The 19,681-nt window shown below is 46.2% G+C and overlaps 1 protein-coding gene across 4 annotated transcripts in view; it reads left to right on the top strand.

The window, feature by feature from the left end:
* EFCAB2 (EF-hand calcium binding domain 2) overlaps positions 1 to 19,681 on the top strand; it is a 109,224-nt gene that overhangs the window by 74,533 nt on the left and 15,010 nt on the right. For 2 of the 4 annotated variants that reach the window (XR_006815637.1, XM_045983282.1), the window contains exon 3: positions 11,748 to 11,820. Coding sequence is in view for 3 of the 4 variants with exons in the window: in XM_045983282.1 (XP_045839238.1) it covers positions 11,748 to 11,820 (73 nt within the window). In the remaining variant the exon portion in view is untranslated. Of the gene's footprint in view, positions 1 to 10,220; positions 10,859 to 11,283; positions 11,438 to 11,747; positions 11,821 to 19,681 lie in introns of those variants that run through there. The other 2 variants (XM_045983283.1, XM_045983284.1) reach the window with 2 other exon arrangements.

Here is a 19,681-nt window from a genome sequence, read left to right as displayed (position 1 = left end):
TTGTGATTTCTGTCAAATAAATAAATAAAATCTAAAAATAAAGTAAAATACATATATAGGTGAATTTCTTTATGAACTTGGAATGGAGAAAATGATTCACAACGAAATCCTAAAGTTAAAGGATTGACACACTCAGCCACATCACAAAAATTTCAAGTAAAAAAGTACCTTCAAAGAAAACTGAAGAGATGAGCGACAGTCTGAGAAAACATTATGTTGCAAATGGCTAATATCTCTGAGGTGTAAAAGTGGGAAGTCTTTAAAAATATCTGATTAACCAGAACTCTCCATTCTTTGACCACAGAGAAAAAAAGCATACATTATTATTTTAAAATAACTTTTTATTTGAAAACTTTTAAATAAAAGTCATTTTAAAACTTAATCTCAGGGGCACCTGGGTGGCTCAGCGGGTTAAAGCCTCTGCTTTCAGCTCAGGTCATGATCCCAGGGTCCTGGGATCGAGCCCCGCATCGGGCTCTCTGCTTGGCTGGGAGCCTGCTTCCTCCCCTTTCTCTCTCTCTGCCTGCCTCTCTGCCTACTTGTGATCTCTGTCTGTCAAATAAATAAATCTAAAAAACAAAAAACAAAAAAAACTTAATCTCAGTGTTTCTAAAAGCATTTTATTTTGAAATTAATTTCAGAGTTCTAGAAACACAAAAAATAGTGCCGAGCATTCCTGTGTATCCTTTGCCCACCTTCTCCTGATGGTCACGCCCCAAACTAGACGTTGCACAGTTACAGAAGCGAAGATCTGGGACTTTTCCACTCCTTTCCATTCTCTCTCCAGGAGCCAACACAAAATCTTGGTTGCATTTAATTGTCGGGGTCGGTCTCCAACCTGTGACAGTTCCCCAGTATTTCCCTTTTGTGACCTGGATACTTCTGAATCAAAAGTCCTGCTCAGTGATTTTGTAGACGGCCCTTCAGTTTGGGCTTATCCGTTGTATTCTCATGCACAGATGGAAGTAATGCATTTGGGGCAGGAACGCCGGACTAATGATTTTGTATTCTTCTCAGAGCAGCACGTCAGGGGCACTTGATGTGGTTGGGTTTCATGACTGGTGATGTCAACCTTGTTCACTTGCTTAATTTTCCCACTGTGGGGGGAAATATAGTGGGTTCCCCACTATAAGGTTATTATTTTTCCCTTTGTAACTAGTAAACATCTTGGGGCAGATACTGCCAGACTATGCAAAATTTCCCTTCTCCTTAAACTTTGCCCACTGATTTTAGCATTCATTGATTGATCTTACTCGTAACAAGGATGACTGTCGTGTTTGCCGAATGGTGTTTCGGTGTTATTTTTTAAAAAGAAGAGTCCAGGACAGGGAGCTTTTTGTTGGTTTTGTTTGGACAGTGAGCAGCCATTTGGCAATGTAGAACTTGGAATGACTTAGACCTTTCACAACAATGGAAAAATGTTTTTGTTAATGAATCTTGTAAACATTTATTAAGCCCTGATTATAATCAAAAGGTCCACGAGAAGTATTCAAAAGCCATGTTTGTTCTGTTCCACATCCGGGTCTTTTTCTCTGCCACTACTCTTCACCTCAGATCACATTAACCACCATGATTTGTCCCAAGACAATGTTACTGCCAAGAGTCCTGAGCGACAGACTCTCGGGAGTCGGAGAGTAGAACCAACTTCCAGCTTTGCTCCTTATGCTAGTTACGCTCCTGGAGAGTGAGTCAAATGCCTTCTCCAGGTTCCAGTTTCCTTATATTTAAAATGGGGACTATGACACGGATTGATGTGAGAATTAAATGAAAGTTCTTTTTAATTGAAAGGCATTTCTCAACCAGTAAAGTGTTCTACAAAGTCATGTATTATTCGACAGATGTACACTGAGTCGTTATCAAGTTGGAGTCTGTTTTAAGTGTCAGATGCAGCAGTGAAGGGGCTCTGTCTGCACGGAGCTTACATTTTAGTTTCGTTTAGTTTTTTAGAAAGAGACCGGGGAGAGGGAAGGGAGAGGGAGAGAGAGAATCTTAAGCAGACTCCCCACTGAGCATGGAGCCTGGCCTGGGGCTCGACCCCACAACCCTGAGCTCATCACCTGAACCAAAATCAAGTGTTGGCCGCTTCACTGACGGAGCCCCCTGGGGCTTCCATCTGAGGGGAGAAACAGACAATATCCCAGCAGACAGATTTCAGAGAGTAACAAGTGCTACCAAGTTAATAAAACAGGACAATGTCGCACATTGCTGTAAGGAAGGGAGAAGATGACATGTTAGCAAAGGAGGGCGTGGTGATGTGGGATGAAACTGTGTAGACCTCTGGTCAGGGCGAGTTTCTCTGGAGGCCATTTTTGAGTTAAGATCTTGACGATTCGAAGGAGCCAGCCCGTGAAGAACTGGGGAGCAAATGTAAAGGTCCTCTGAAGGGGCCAGGGTTAGTGTGTGGGAGATCAGCACAGGAGGGCGGCTGGAGGCCCCAGATGAGCTCAAGTCAGGGCGGCCGGCAGGCCCGGCTCAGGCAGAGCCTCCCAGACATCAGTGCAGTGGGGAGCCGCCGGAATGTTCTAGGCAGGGGAATTCTGTACTATAATTTTCATTTTTTAAAAAAGATTGTTCTGGCTGCTAAGAGAGGGGACGCAGGTGGCTGGTGAGAGCCCAAGGGGGGACTACATAAGGGCGACTTCCGTCCGGTTGAGAAGTGGTGGCCAGGAAAGGTGGTGGTGGACGGGGAGAAGGCGGCCGTCTGCGAGCCCAGGGGAGAGGCCTCAGAAGAAAGCTGCCCTGCCGCCTTCTCCATCCTGGACTTCCGGCCTCTAGGGCTGTGAGCAAGTTAGTCCCTGTGCCGTCAGTCCCCGCAGGCTGTGGCCCTTCGTTGTGGCTGCCCCAGCGGACTCACGCGGGTATAGTGACGATGGTGGCCGTCGTTCCTTCGTCGTATTTCCCACTGCCTGAGGCTCGCATAGACCCGTGTATGTGCACGCTTTCCCCCGCACTTGGTTGCCTAGGGTAAAAGTAAAGATGCCCCTGAATCACTTATTTATTACCTGCGCAATGTCTGGTATTTTATAGAGATTTTTCCCCGAGATACACCGAAGTCCGAATTCTTCACTTGGGGGCTGCACGCTCTAGCACGCGGGACAGCAGGAGAAGCAATGCCCTAACAAGTTAGAACCCAGAGCTTTGGGAAAGCATCTTGCAGCCGTGGAAAAACGATCCGCACTTGGTTAGAGGGACCTTCAGAAAAATAAGCACCCCCCCCCCCCTTTTTGAGTAGAGTCTTTGTCTGAATAAGGAGGTTTAGCCATTATTTCGGTTTCATTTCATGGCTTTGCAGAAGAAGATCAAACTCCGAAAACGCCCTCTGCCGGGTCAAGGCCCTCCTCTTGTTGTCTGCTGCCCGGTAATGGGTACCTGGCGCGTGGTAGGGTTTGGCAAAAATTTATGAAATAAATGAAAAACATTTTCAAATCCTGCTTTGGTTCCTTCTTAGACATTTTTGAATTGCTTTCAACATTCTCTTATACTTAGCTGAATGTCAGCTGTCCCGTAGAGGAGGTAAAGAACTTTGCCTGCCCTTCTGTCTCTCAGAATTGCGTCCGTCGTCCTGAGTCCCGTCTTCACCGGGAACGGTTTTGACCTTAGACTGCCCTTAAACGGAGAACTCTCCGCCTAGCTCCGTGGCACGGGCGCCACCTCGTGTCAGGACCGTGATACTGCACCCGCCGAGGGCCGGCAGGGATCCAGCCTGGCCGGCCACTCGAGCTGTGCACGGATTCAAGGAAGATGCCTCTACTAGGCGACTTTATGGGGACTCTTGTGTTCTGAAGCGATTTTTGTCCCCGTGTTTACTACGTTATCGATAGCGCAAGTGCGAAGCCGATTGTTAGTATCGAACCATAAAGACTTCTGGCGTTGGTTCGCAAACACTCGCTCCGACAAAGGGAACGGCTCTGCAGATGTTAGCCTTTATATGAAATAGTGTAATTGAGGCGTCAGCAATCAAAAAAAGGAAAATCCCATGATCTTGATTTAGAACAAAAACATTTTTCCCGAGGAAAAATGTGTGTGTATGTGTTGCTGTTTATACAGGGAATGTATTTCACTTCCATTCTGTATTCGCCGCGGAACGCGGAGTGGGTTGCCCCAAAGGTGAGCCTGTCCAGGGACCCGAGGGCCAGGAGCTGTCTTAACGCAGAGGAATCAGTTTTGCAGCCAAATCACGCTGACTGGCAACCAGCTCACAGGAGCCGATGGTTACGTTTTCGGGAATTCTGCAAGCCAGGTGACTGATTTCTGTAACACGTGAATTGCATGAACTACAAGGAAATCGTATTAAAAACCCAAGGCGCTCCCTCGGGCAGCACTCACAGTGACATCGGACCCGCGCACAGATTAGCTTGAGCCCTCCCTGCACGAGGACGACCTGCAAAACTCAAGCAGTGACCGACGCGTTTTCAGGCTGTTCTGTATAAAATGCAACACGAATGTGTTTATGAACAATGAAAAGGTACTAAATACTCAAAGTTGACCGCTTCTAATTGCAGGTCAATGTATTTGACTTTATGCTTGCGAGGCAGTGAGTTCGCGTGTACAGGAGCCAGGCAGGGGCGTGCTGGGGACCCCTGGGGGTCTCTCGTCCCATCCCCTCCCCCAGCGGCTGCGCTTGCGCAGCTTGAAGTTGGCCCCGGGTGGGGGACGGTGTAGACTCGGTGGAAATGCAAATCCTGCTCCTCAGGGCTTCTCCCTTCTGGAGAGCGGGTCGGTAACAGCCCACCCACCACTGTACGCAAATGAGTTTGTTTCTGCCTTTTCCCTGAGCTCTCTTCCAAAAACACTTTGGAGGGAAGTATTAAAATCCAAAAACTCCTTTAGTTTTATCTCACTACATTGATTTCAGGAAGTTCCTAACTGGTTGCTTTAAGGCTACTTTAATAATTGTAAATACTTTAATGATTTTAAAAATGTTACAATCGTCGTAAAAGTTAGTTTATTATTTTTAAAAGATATTATTTAATTTATTTATTTTTAAGATTTTATTTATTTACTTGACAGAGAGAGGAATCACAAGGAGGCAGAGAGGCAGGCAGCGGGTGGGGGGATGCAGGTGCCGCACTGAGCAGAGAGCCAGATTCATGGCTGGATCCCAGGACCCTGAGATCATCCCCTGAGCCTAAATCCAGAGTCAGATGTTCAATTGGCTGAGACACCCAGGCGCCCCTTAAAAGTTACTTTAAAATAATTTTCAATCATTTCACTTGATTCAAAATCCCATTTAGTAGATGTGAAATAGACCAATCAGTCCTAATGTGTGTAATTGGGTCACTTTATTTCATAATTTTGTTTAATGTCCCAGTGGTCTACTCTCTCTGTTATTTCTTATTTCTGAACTTCTTTTATTTTCATCGTGATGTTTTGGAATTTCTATTCCTTGTCTCTGAAATCTACAGTTTTGCCTCCTTCTTCCCTTTTCCTTTTCAGTTCTCCTTTCTAGACTCCTGTCCCTTTCTCAGGAACTCTCCGCCTCACAGTTTTCTGGCCTCTCTGGTCTTCCTTGCCCTCTCCTCCTCTCTGTTTATCTTAGCTCAGCTTTAGAAGCCTCACTACTCCTGAGGCTGACAGGTTAGCTATGTGGTTTCTTCCTTTCTGGCCGGGACCTCAGCCCCATCCTGGCACCATCTGGGATGCTGGAGGCCCACGTGACCCTCCACCTGCAGTCCTGGTTTCTTGGCACCAGAATCCTAGCCAGAGCAGCTCTTGGGATCGTCGGCCCACCATGACTCTGGTCATGTATTTCGAAATGTGTAAGAACAAGAGGAGCTCAGAGGCGTCTTTGCTTCTCCTGTAATTTCCCTCCCCTCCCTCCTCTTGTTCTGCCCCGGGCCCGGAGTGGTTCACGGCGCTGCCCTCCTCACTGTGGGGTCAGGGACGAACCGGGCTCCATCTTCTCCAGATACTTTTACCTGTTCTGAAGCCAGAATGATAGACAGTATATGCCTAATGGCTTTAAATAGTTTATATGAGGCGGGATTCCTGTTACTTCTTATCGCTTTGGTTTTCTTTCTCGGTGTGCTTGTTTGTTTGTTTTGAAAGTTCATTTATTTTTAGTAATCGCCACACCCAGGGTGGGGCTCGAACTCATTACCCCAAGATCACAAGTCGTGCCCTCTGCCAACTAAGCCAGCCAGGTGCCCACTCTCGTATGTAATGAAAACTTTTTACACTTACAGGCGAGATGCACCGATTATGAACATTTTGCCACATATGCTTTTGCTTGTGTTCTCTCTAACACACACACACACACATTCACGATATTTACACATTTTATTATTATTTTAATTTTGCTGCGCTATTTGAAAGTAAGCTGGGGACATTATGACCTTCCCCCCCATACTCCAGTGTATGTCTTCTAAGAACTAGAACCTTCACTGACATAAGCCACAGGTGTGTGTATGTGCGTGTGCGTGTTTGAATATAATCGAATCAGAGCAGCTGGGGCGAACTTAAAGAGGTCATTTGGCTCCTTCCCCTGCCTCTTGCAGATAAATGCCTACAGTAAATGACTGTTTTCCAGGAGTGATAAACCCAGATTTCCACAGGGCCCAGGGCTGTGACCTGAATGTGGGAGGCGCACAGGCTAGGACACTTCTGAGGACATGTACTGGTGGCCACCTAGAGAACGAGACCGGCACTTAGGCTGAACGTAACCTGATCTGCCGGCCAAGCCTGTCCCTCGGGTCATCCGTTTTGAGCCCTGGATCTGTGTTCACGGCTCCCACAGGGTGGAGCCTCTGGTGTTCTTGGGCAGCACCTTGTTACACCCAAGTTCACCTGTTAAGTCTCCTGAAGTCCTCGGCCAGGTTTCCGCGAGGCGGGGGCGCACAGGGGTAAGGAGGGTGGAGTCCTACGGCCACGACTTCCTAGGATCCTTCCTAGGGGAGCTGCCTAACCCGGTGCTCCTGTTTTCCTCCTCGGTAGAATCAAAGCCGGCGTCTTCCTCCCGGGCTGTCATCAGGTGTAAACGGGTAAGGGCATTTGAAGGCGGGAGAGCAGAGCCAAACCCTGGCGCGGCTGCCTGCGGCCAGCGCCCCCCTGCAGCCTGCCGGTGGGACGGTGGGAGTGAGCTGCGGGGCCATTCCTGCGACTCCCAGAGGAGCTGTGGGTTCCCAGCCAGAAGGTCAGTCTTCTGTCTCGCTGTCCTGCCTCCGGGGTCGACCCGCAGCCCCGGCCTCCGGCTCCTGGGGGAGGCGCTACTGGAACGCTGTGTATGTGGCCCCGGCAAGTGGCAAGTGTCCCGGGTTGTCTCATTGTCTGTGGAACGGAGAGAACGCGGTGCCCCCCCCCCCCCACACACACACATAAGGGGCTGCTGCGAGGAGTAAAGGGGTCCGTGGGGATCGAGTTTGAGCACAGAGAGTGCTGGCCAGGAGCGGGGGCGCGGGAGTGAGGGGTGTGTGAGGGGGGGTGTGCCCCCCAGAGCTGCCACCTTCCCCGGCTGTGCCCTCTGTGCCTGCTCCTCAAGTCCACGTCCCCAGCGGCACCCCGCGGGCTTTCTGTCCCTCCCTCCCTGCGGGGGCTGCTGCTGAGATCGCCTGAGCTGCTGCTTCTCTTAGCTCTGGGAACAGTTTTTGTTTGTTCGCTTTTTAAAAGAATTTATTTATTTATTTATTTGTCAGAGAGAGAGACACGCAGAAGCAGGGGGAGCTGCGGGAGGAGGGGGAGGCAGGCTCCCCGCTGAGCAAGGAGTCCAATGCAGACTCCATCCTAGGACTCTTGGGATCGTGACCTGAGCCGAGGGCAGCCGCTTAACTGACTGAGCCACCCAGGCTCCCCTCTGGGAACGGTTTTAACAGTGAGGTCATGTTGCAACTGGGGGTCTGGGTTGGGGGGCCGTTGAGGGGCCGTGGCAGGCAGAGAGGATGGAGAGGCTCCCAGAGGCAGGACAGACTGAGCGAGCGGCAGGGAGCTGGGCATGGCCGGTCCGCGGCGGCTGGGCCTGGCGCTGGGCCTGGAGCGGACGGGTGGGCGGTGGGCTGACTGCTGCAAGGGGAGGAAGTCAGAGCAAGGGCTGGGGCGGTGACGGAAGCGGGGAGCCTGCTCGGGGTGTGGTGAGGCACCTATTAGGAATGTCTTCAACATGAGGATGGTAGATGGCTGAACATTTTAGGGCAAAAGAGGACGCCACTAGTAGAGGACAGGATGAAGATGCTGAGCGGAGGCACGTGTGTCCCGAACAAGAACCAAGACTGAGGGGCTTCAAAGTCCACTTAGCAAGGTGAGCGCTCAGTAGTGTCTGTAACCGGTGGGAAGAAAGAGCCAAGACTGGAGCTCCAGAAACCAAGAGGGTTTCTGAAGGAAGGGCGTTTTTTGTTTCTTAGAGGCTGAGAGGGACAGGAAGGGAGGGATGTCCGGACTTCTAGAATGTACACGGGCAGGGTCTGTCACGGTGCCCCCCGCCAAGTGTGTGTCCCTCCCCAATTCATAGAGGACACCCGAACCCCCATGTGACGGTGTTTGGAGGCGGGCCTTTGGGGAGTGATGAGGCTTAGATGAGATCTGGAGAGTGGCACCCCACGATGGATTAGGGCCCTTAAAAAAAGAAGACAGAGACCCAGAGTGGGCTCACTGTCTGCCGTGTGAGGACACAGAACGGGACCATCGCAAGCCGGGGTCTCACCAGACACTGACCCTGACGACGTCTTGGCCTTGGACTCGGCAGCCTCTGGAACCGTGTGCAATGGTGCAAGGCTTTCTTCAGCCCAGGCTGTGGTGTGGAGCTCTGCTGTCTGAGCTACCCCAGTGGGGGGGGGGGGGCGGGGGGCAGCGGTGGTGCCCAAACCACCGGCGTCTGTTCGGGGACATAGCGGATGGGTCAGAGGCCTCTTCCGCTGAGATGAGGTGCATCTGTGGTTTGGAGCTTGCGGCAAGAGATGACCGATGGATAGAGCGAGCGGAGTGGAAAGTGAAGGGGCCCCGAATCTAGGATGGGGCAAATGGCCATTTTGAAGGGTTGACTGAGAGTACGGAGCAGCCGGGTGTAGAGGAAATGACTGATGAACACAGCTCGCACGCCGGTTTGTAGGGGTGCAGGGGTGTTCTTGAGTTACTGTGTCGTTCTTTAGGTCACTGTGGACTCGTCTGCCGAAGAAGCTTTGCCTTGTCCTCTAAAGTCAGTCAGGCCTTTGTGTTTCAGGAGCAGAGAAAGAAGCAGCTTGGTTCTAGCTGGATTCAATCAGAAAAGGCAAGGAGGGCGATTGGTCTTCAAAGGGGAACCGAAGGGGAGAGAGCGGAGAACTTTCTAGGCAGAAAGGAAGGACCTGCCACCCTGTGACTCCGAGCAGCCTGCTGCTGGTGGTGGGACCTGGGTCGGGGGTGGGGGGGTCGGCTGTGTGCACACTGAGCACCGAACACCAGCCCCCCCCTCACCCCCGGGGAGCCAGGCCCATCCACATCCAAGTGCGCTCCCCTCTCTCTGGTCCTACAGAATCTTCCTTGACCCTGTGTGCCCTCCACTCATCCCTTCCTCCCCCTCACTTCACGCATCCATCCCCCCGGGCCCAGGGCAATTTGGTTTCTCCACTGCCTTCGACAGCAGCTTCCCTCATCAAAAAAATCACCACTGATCTCCTTTCCTAAACCCAAAGGGCGCTTCTCAGAACTCACTTGATGTCTCAGCAGCACGTGACACCAAGATGGTGCCCACTTTCCCCATGTCTTTCCTCACTCCCTGGGCATGGCCCTCGGCGCATCCGTGGAGTTCTGGCCTAGCGCTCTGGCACTTCTCCTCTGTGTCTAAGGCCCACCCTCTTCCTTGGACCACTGGGTCAGGGCCGGGCTCTGGAAGGTTCTTCGTTGGCCCCTTGGCTGGTGGCTGGTCTCTTCCCACCAGCACACTCTTCTCAGGGGAGCCCGTGTGCTGCTGTGGCTTTGTTCCCAGAGCTGTCTCTGGCCAGACCTTCTTCTGAATCACAGTGTCGCAGGTGTCCTGTCTCAGGGGAGATCGGGCCTACCCACAGCTAGCGCCTTAGCCCTTCCCACGTCCTGGGCCCAGTTCACTCTGGCTTACAGTTTCTCAGACAGACACCAGGGGCATCGACGACCTTGCTGACCAGCGCAGAGTAATTCTTTTCTCTCATACCTCTCTCCTCACACGCTGACTCATGATGGCGCTATTCCTAGCCATTTCCAGAAAGAGGGGGGACTAGTAATGTTCTAGTACTGTTAAATGTTCTAGTGACCATATTAAAAAAAAAGATAAAAGAGAAACAGGTAAAATTAATTTTAACACTATGTTTTATGCAATCCCATTGTCTAAAATGGAGTCATTTCAACGTGTCAGTTTTAAATTATCAGTGAGATATTTGACATTTTTTTTTTCGTACTCAGTTTTTTGAAATCTGTGTGTATTTTACACTTACAGCCTGTTTGCACTTGGACTGATCACATGCCCGGTGGTTGGTGGTCAGATGGAGGTGGGGACCACTGTCCCACACACATGCCTGCAAGAGCTTCCGGTCCCCATCATGCAGGGCGACGGCCTTTCCCTCTGATTCTGGACTTTCTCTGCTTCTCTGATGCACATAGAGAGATCTAGAAGGTTACGGAGGGGCTAGATCTGTGAATACTGACCAAGTCATACTTTCGTCTGTGCCTCATTAACCCTTGGTTCTAACGTACACAGCAGGAGTCTGATGTTCAATGATCTATTTACCCCAGTGCTGTTCGCCAGATTCTTGGGACATCTCTGGGGACTTCTTGGAAGGAGAGTCTTACAGAAAGCTTCAGCGCCTCGTCCCGCCTTCATGTTCACGTCCTGCCTTCATGACGGGCGTGGGCGTGAAAAGCAGTGCGGGCGCAGTTACTGACTTTCAGTTTTCCTATTGATGCTCATCCTGCAACCTCTGTAAGTGAAGAACCCGGACATTCTTCTTTAAAAGGTTTTCTCAGTAAAATAGCGAGTGAATATAACACCATCGATACTATCCAGAATGGTAAAGAAATGAATTCAGTGAATATTTGTGAAATTAAGTACACGTCTCAGTACTGCAACTTTAATTTTAGTAATTTTAAGTGGAAATATTTGATAGTCTATTGCAAACCGTGTGTTAGCATCTAGAGAATACTGGATGTTATTCAGACTCTCCTTGGGCTATTTGCTGAATTAAATTACATTATTACAGGGGGCAGGGGAGTAACACTAATATTTATGGGGGGGTTCTCTGCCAAGAGCTATGCTTTATGTCATGGTAGTTCGTATTATTTTACTCTGAGGCTGTGCCCAGCCCCCTTCTATGTATTTGAAGGAAGACGCTGTGTTTTCCCCACCAGGTCTGCCTGTGTAGCCAGAGATTAGCCTGCCTGGCCTCGAGCAGGGATCGGACTCTAGCAATCGGACACTAGAAGTCACGCTTCTAAGTACTCTGCCACTAATGTGCACTTCAGCACAGACCTCTGCCCCCATTTTACAGATGCAGAAACTGAGGTGAAAAACAGTTAACTAACTTCAACTCACCTAGTAAGTGGCTGGCATTTCTCTTTCCTACCCATCCCCCTTTCTGTTTTCTAGAACTTCCTGGGTTTTGGCTCAAGGCAGGGTTTGCATTTGCTAACCAATGCAAACACTTTTGCTTGGCTGCCTTTTCCTTTCCCTGGAAAGTATCTCCTGTCCTCACAAGGCTTGTGTATTGAGCGCACTGTTTGCTGGCCGACCTCCGCCCTGAAGTCGTTTCAAGAGACACCACGCATGCTTTTCCAAATTTGTATTCTGAACTTCTGACCATTTTTCCTTGCAGAGAGATCGGAACAATCATCAGGTCGCTAGGCTGCTGCCCGAGTGAAGGAGAGCTCCATGACCTGATTGCAGAGGTGAGCGGGTGGGGGGGTGGGCAGCAGGGCTGCGTGCGGGGGGTGCTAAAAACCCTTACCTGCAACTGGGCAGGTCCTAAACTAATGCGTGTGCTTGGCGAAGACATTGGGGCTGCTTTGCGGATTGGCCAGGCAAACGTCCTGAAACAATTAATATCAGATCTGCAAGAAATGGCTTTGACCCAGTAATGGAACGGCTCAAGTAAGGGGCCCGCCTTAAACATTATTTACACTCTTTAAAATGAATTATGAAGACGGATACCTGGGGGGCTCAGTCTAGTTAAGCATCAGACTCTTGGTTTTGGCTCAGGTCATCATCGCAGGGTCATGGGATCGAGCCCCGCATTGGGCTCTGGACTCTGCAGGGAATCTTCTTGGCCCCCTCCCTCTAACCCTCCCCCTTCTCATCCTCTCTCTCTCTCAAATACATAAATAAATAAAATCTTAAAAAAAATAAAATTAGTTGGAGAAAGGCCAACAGATTCAGGGGACTAACTCTCTGCCGAGAGAACTCTGACACGTGAAAGGAATGGATTGAGGAATGTCATCTCAGAGGGGAGAGATAGGGAAGTAGAGACCGGAGAAAATTTGTTTATTGGGGGGAAATAAAACTAACTTTTAGAACAAGTAGTACACATATAATAATAATAAGATAATAAGATAGTAAAATAATAAGAATGAACTTGACATTGACTGAACCGTCCAAGAATTGTAAAAATGGTTATTTCTAAGAGTGTAGATGAGTGTCTGGAGAGAATGATCCCATAAAGCAGTCAGATCGGAGAGCTTCATGCCCTGTTTGGTTTTCCAGAAAAGTGTCTGGTCTCACGCCAAATGCAGCTTTCGGTTGGACAAAGCAGAAGCCCGAAGGGAACAAAGCTACTTGGGTCCCCACCAGGAGACGAATCTGTTCAGAACTGCTGATCTAAGCGTGTGGGTTTAGATGGAGGCCAGGCTTCAAGCAGGAGGAGACGGGTGGGCGGGGGGGCAGGCAAGGAAGTGGGATTTGGTAGATTTTTGTGCCTAATTGGGCATGGACTTGAGTTGAGTCACCTAACCTCTGTGTCAGTTTTTCCACGATGATCCTCCCTCAAAGAGAAATGAAATAATGTATTAGAAGACGTGTTTTGAATCCTAAAGCACTATATAGAGTGAAGGGATGGAAGATTGGAAAGATGACTCTGTTGCCTGTGTATTAGCATCTTTGTAACTAAAAGGCAGGACCAATTTTTCAATTAGCATTTAAAAATATTCGGTAGAGCACAGAATATTTACATCGTTTTTCCATTTTGGGATCCAATAAAGCTATTTTTACTCAGAGGAGAAAAACTTTATTTTTTCCTGAGTTGGTCATTATTTTAAAAAAAGGTGTTGATCACTGCTCGACTGTTTATCGACAAAGCTAGAATTTGTGCTGGGGAAAGAGGAAAGTTGGCGCTGTGGAGCAGATAGGAACAGGAAGTTGAATTTACAGTGAAATCGTAATTATTGCATGTCATTCGGTAGGGTAAGTGGAGCAGCAAGGAAAAATGAAAAGTAGAACCTGTAGAGCCTAATTCCTTCTGTCTGTTTTAATCAGCCATTCACGACCTCTGGGCCAAACCCCGCCCACCACTTGTTTTTATAAATGAAGTTTTATTGGGACACAGCTCGACTCATTTATTTACATCTTGTCTCTGGCTGTGTTCTCACTACAAGAGTGGAGTTGAGTCCTTGCGATAGATGGAAACTCTGTGGTTTCTGTATAGTTACTGTCTGGTCCTTGGCAGAAGAAGTTTGCCAACTCTCGATCTGAACGCTTTTCTGGCAAAGTAGAACAAACACCGCATCTCGGGTCAGGCAGTCTGTATCCGAGTCCCAAAGCCACCACTACAGCTGTGCGGCCTTGGCCGAGCTGAGCCTTTCAAAGCCCGGTTCTGCAGCCACAGAAGGAATGCAACAACAGCAAATTGTGTCTTTATGAGGATTAAATGTGATAACTGTGAGGATCCACGGGTTACTTGGTGGGCATCCAAGGCATATTTGGTTTTGCTTGCTCTGTAGGTGGCTGTCTACCAAAGCGACCTCACGGGTTTGGGCAGTTGATCATAGTAGATGCTCGGGTCCCAACATTTTACATTGTCTTTGGCCCTTCCTTAGGTATATTGTTGCAACCTTAGAAAATTACACACATTAGAGCAGTTGGATCAGTAGAAATCACTGTGCTGTCGAAGCCCTATACCTATTTTTCCTTATGCACATAAATTGTCCTTGCGTATAATTTATTCAAATTAGAGCGATATGCGTAAGAACTTTTGGGCATGACTGTCCTTTTTGTGGTTTCCCAAATGAGTGAGGGGAACAAAGCACATAGATATTTATAGGTATGGAATACATCTAGAAAATCAGAGCTCCAGATAGTAAAGCTCGAGGGGCAAATGTCCTATTGCTGAGTGCTCTGTGGTAGTTTCAGAAATGAAACGATTTCTGCTTTTTTTGCTTTAAAATGCAATAATGTGACAATGCTCTAAAACTCCATAAAACATCAAAATCTCTGTGCAGGTCTGTAGTCACCATTTGCTTAAGTTTTAGTCCAAGTACATACTAACCCTCAGCCCCTTACTTCGGAAGAGCGGTATGAAATCTGAGGTTGCTCTTGAAATAGATCATTTAAAATCACTCAGCATTGATCCCTCCACTTCATATTCTACAATTACCAACTTGCCCCAGATAATCTTGGCACATTTGGAATATCACAAAACTCGACAGCTGTGACAAGGGTTAATACCCACATTTTACTGACATACAGGTTACCAAACAATTCTTCCTTTCTGAGAAGTTCTGTCCTTCCAGGATCTTCCGAGTGGGAGCTGGGAGGACATGACAGTGTCTCAGTACCAGTGGGAAGGGCGTGGAGAGGTCGACGGCCTTAGAAATTCAAACCCAAGTGGAATCGTGGAAAATTTAAAGTAATTAGAAAGAAAATAAGATCGATGTTGGTGAGATTTTGACATTGTACAGTGATTTTTTTTTAAAGTTCAATTCATCAGAAAGGTATAAAGATTTTAAATGTCTGTGTACCTAATAATGGAGCTTCAAGGGACATGAAGTGGATGAAAGAGGATGAAAGGGAGAAACGGACAACTCCTTTATCATAGAAGAACTTCTCACAACCCTCTCTAAATAATTGATAGAACAACTACATAAAATATCAACAAAGACATAGAAGATCAACCTTCAGTCACGATGGCCTATTTATAGGACATACACCCACAAAAGCAAAATACGTGTTCTTTCTAAGTGTTCGTGGAATGTTCAATAGGATGGATTAAGTTCTGGACCATAAAACATGTCTCATTAAATTTTTAAAAATTAAAATCATATAGGACATGTTCTCTGATTTTAAAGAATTAAGGGGCACCTGGGTGATTCAGTCAGTTAAGTATCTGACTCTTGATCCCAGTTCAGGTCATAATCTCAGGGTCATGAGATTGAGCCTCATTGTTGGGCTCTGCGCTCAGTGTGGAGCCTGCCTAAGATTTTCTCTCTCCCTCTCCCTCTGTCTCTCCCCACCGTTCCTGCTCTCTTTTTCTCTCTAAAAAATTTTTTAAAAATTAAAGAAGGGATTAAGTCAACGATCAATTGAGAATAAGGTAATTAGGAAGTCCTCACATATTTGAAATTAAGCAACCTACTTCTAAATAATTCATGAATCAAAGAAGAAATCATAGGGGGAATTAGAAAATATTTTGCCCTGAATGTTCATTAAAATACAGCATGTCAGACTTTGTGGGATATAGGTAAGCAGTGCTTACAGGCCAATTTACAACTTTAAATGTTTATACTGGAAAAGAAAAAAAAAAGACCTAAAATTAATTATCTAAATTCTCATCTTAACAAGCTGGGAAAAAAAGAGCAACATAAACCCAGTATAAATGGAAGAAAGAAAATTATGAAGAGCAAAAGTCAGTGATATAGAAAATAGAGAAAATCACTGAGAGCAAAAGACTAGCCTTTTCCAATAAAATTGATAAACCTCTAGCTAAGGTGATCAAGACAAATACCAACATCAAGATTAAAGGAGGGTTTATCATTATCCTTCAGACATTTTATTTATTTTTTATTTTTTATTTTTTTATAAAGGAGGAGAGAAAGGAATGGCTTTTTTTTAAAATAAAGATTTTATTTATTTGACAGACAGAGATTTCAAGTAGGCAGAGAGGCAGGCAGAGAGAGAGAGAGGAGGAAGCAGGCCCCCTGCTGAGCAGAGAACCCAATGCGGGGCTCGATCCCAGGACCCTGGGATCATGACCTGAGCCTAAGGCAGAGGCTTTAACCCACTGAGCCACCCAGGCACCCCTCCTTCAGACATTTTAAAAGCTAATAAAGGAACAGCTTCATGCTAATAAATGTGGCAACTTAGGTGAAACGGACAAATTTCCTGAGACACACAAATTACCAGAACTGACCCAAGAAAATCTGGAGAATTTGAATAGCTCCATATCAATGATGAAAATTAAGTTTATAATTAATAAATCTCCCATAAAGAAAACGAGAAGTTCAGGTGGCTTTGCTAGCAAATTCTCTCAAACATTTATGGAAGAAATAGTACCAATTCTACACAAAACTCTTTTTGGAAACGTCACAGGAGATAATACTTTCCAGTCTAGCATTACTCTAATATTCAAGCTAGACAATCATATTACAAAAAAGAACAGACCTTACTGACATAGCTGTAAAACGTCCTCATAAGATTTTACCAAATCAATTTCAACAGCATGTTAAAAAGGTTAATACATTATGCAAGTGGAGTTTATCTCAGGAATTGAAGGTTGGCTCACATCAAGCAATGTACTTTGTTATTTATTACATCAACAGAACAAAGTAGATAAACCATATGATCATTTCAGTAAATACAGGAAAAGCATTTGAAAGAAACTCAATACCCATTGAAGAGAAAAATACTCAGCAAATGAAGAATAAAAGGAATTTGTCAAGCTGGCCAAGGACAGCTATGATAATTCAAGCCTAAACTCATACTCAGCATTTTCTATTTAAAATCATGAGCAAGGCACAGATGCCTGCGTTCATCACTCCTTTTCACCATTTACTTGAAATCCTAGCTAGTACAATAAGGTAAGAAAAAATAATAAAAAATACACAGTTTGGAAAAGAAAAACTGAAACTCTTTCTGTTTCAGACAACAAGATTTTTCATGTAGGAAATCCTGACAGATTTACCAAAAAGCTGCTAGAACTAATATGTGAATTTAGCCAGATCACAGCCTACATGGTCAACATGAAAAATAAATTGTATTTCTATACTTAGAAATCAACAGTAAGAAAAATGAAATTAAGTAAATGCCATTTAAAAAGCATAAAAGTAGAGTAATGAATAAATTTAACAAAATAAAGGCAAGACTTAACCAAAACAGCAAACACTATAGAGAGAAATTAAGAGTTAAACAAATAGATATATATGGTCATGGATTGCAAAATAACATTGTTAAGAGGGCAGTTCTTTGATTAATAGATTTAGTACATTCTCAATCAAAATCATAAGAGGCTTTTTTGAAGAAATTTATGAGCTGATTCTGAAATTTGCATGGAAAAGCAAAGGAGCTAGAATAACCAGAATAATTTTGGAAAAGGAGGGCCAGGGCGGACTGTTGCTACCTGATTGCAAGATTTACCATGACACCACAGTAGTCTTGACAGTGTGATGTTTGTGTACTGAGCGACCTATAACCAATGGAACAAACTGGAGGATCCAGACATAGAAGCACCCTTCTGTCTTCAACAGAGGGACCAAAGTAACTCAACAAAGAAAGGATCATCATTTCTATAAATCTGAATAGAAAGAAAACAAACTTCAGCACTCTTTTACTCCACACATAAAGTGGATCATAGACCTGAATAGATGAGCTGAAATGATAAGCTTCTGGAAGAAGACAGAGAGAAAACCATGTGATGTTGGGTTAGCCAAACATTTCATAGGTAAGACACAAAAAGCATGAACCATAAAAAAAAAAATCACAACAAATAATGATTTCCTTCATCAGTATTAGAAAATTTTGCCCCAAATGACACAGTTAAAAACCAAACAAACAAATGCAGATCAAAGATTGGGGGGAAATATTTGCAAATAATTTATTTGACATTGTATCCAGAATACAGTAACATCTATTTTAATTAATATTAGGAAGGCAACAACCCAATTTTTAAAAAAGATTTTTATTTATTTAACAGAGAGAGAGATCACAAGTAGGCTGAGAGGTAGGCAGAGAGAGAGAGGGGGAAGCAGGCTCCCTGCTGAGCAGAGAGCCTGATGCGGGACTTGATCCTAGGACCCTGGGATCATGACCTGGGCCGAAGGCAGAGGCTTAACCCACTGGGCCACTCAGATGCCCCACAACCCAATTTTTAAGCTGGCCAAAGATTTAAATAGACATTCCACAAAGGAAAATGTATTAATGACCAAGAAGCTCATAAGAAATGGTGAATATCTCTACCCATTGGGGAGCTGGAAGTGTTACTACACAACCATGAGAATGGCTACAATTTTAAATTCTGAAATATTAAACGCTGGCAAGGATTTAGAACAGCTATAATTCTCACAACCCTGGTGGAAATATCACTTTGGAAAACGGTGCCAGTGTCTTATAAAGATAAACATACACTTATTATACAACCTGGCAATCCCACTGGTAACTATTTATCCAAGAAAAATGAAAGTCTATGCCCACATGAGATTTGTAACCAAATGTTCTTGATAGCACTAATCATAATAGCCAAAAGCTGAAAATAACCTAAATGTCCATTGACTGGCGAATGGATAGATAAATACTATGGACCACTGCTCTACTCAGTGATAAAAAGGAACAAAATACAATACATACGTGACATGGATGAATTTCATCAAGAACGTGTTGAGCAAGAGAAGTCAAACCTGGGACTTCCGGGAAGATGGCGGATTAGGAGGACCTTAAGCTGACCTTGTCTCGCAGATACAACTAGATAACACGCATATCTGTGTAAATAACCCAGAAAATGACCCAAAGACAGTAGAACAGACTCTCTTTAGCTGGACGGAAGAGGCCACATCCAAGAGGGTAGGAAGGGTGGATACATGGTCGAGAGCCAAGTGGAGCTGTGGATCTGATCTTGGGAAGGGAGCAGACCCTGCCCTCGGGAGCCCAGGTACAGGGGACCCGGGTGAGGAAGATGAATCCCCATAGCATGTGGTTTTGAAAACCAGAGATTGTAAAATCGGACTTTAAAAAGATCCATTGTATGCTGTTCTGACTCTGAACCCTGCCTTCAGATGATACACTGACCCCTTCTCACTGCTTCCACACCCATCACGTTGGTCCAAGCCACTGTCCCATCTCCCTGAACTATCGTGGCGGCCTTTGAACTCTCTGCTCCTGCACTTGGTCCCCTGCAGTCTACTTTTCACATGATGGGCAAAAAGGATGCTTTTAAAAAAGTTTAAATCAGAGCTCACCACTCCAGTCCTCAGAACCCTACTGCTGAGGTGCCCAACTCACTCAGGAGAAAAGCCCAAAGTAGTGTCACTTAGCACAGCTGACGAGGCCCTAGCTGGTTAGGCCTTTCACTTCCTGCCATTGTCCCTGATCACATACTGGCTTCCCTGCTGGCTCCCACTATGTCCTTACTTCGCTCCAAGTCTCTGTTCTCGCCCTTACCCCTGCTCTGGGCTGCTCGTCCTCCAACTACCCACGGCACTTAGAGACCTGATGTTCTAGATCTGGGCCAGAGTGAGTCCTAATGTGGCAAGAAAGCATCTCAAAGATGACGTTGCCGTCCCGAACTGCCCCATGTCTCACCTGTGTCTTGTGACTCTATATCCTTGGAGGTTT

The sequence above is a fragment of the Meles meles genome, chromosome 17, assembly GCF_922984935.1.
Source record: "Meles meles chromosome 17, mMelMel3.1 paternal haplotype, whole genome shotgun sequence".
NCBI classification, from domain to species: Eukaryota; Metazoa; Chordata; class Mammalia; order Carnivora; family Mustelidae; genus Meles; species Meles meles.
The sequence above is the reverse complement of the archived record's forward strand: the minus strand, read 5'-3'. Positions and strand labels throughout refer to the sequence as shown.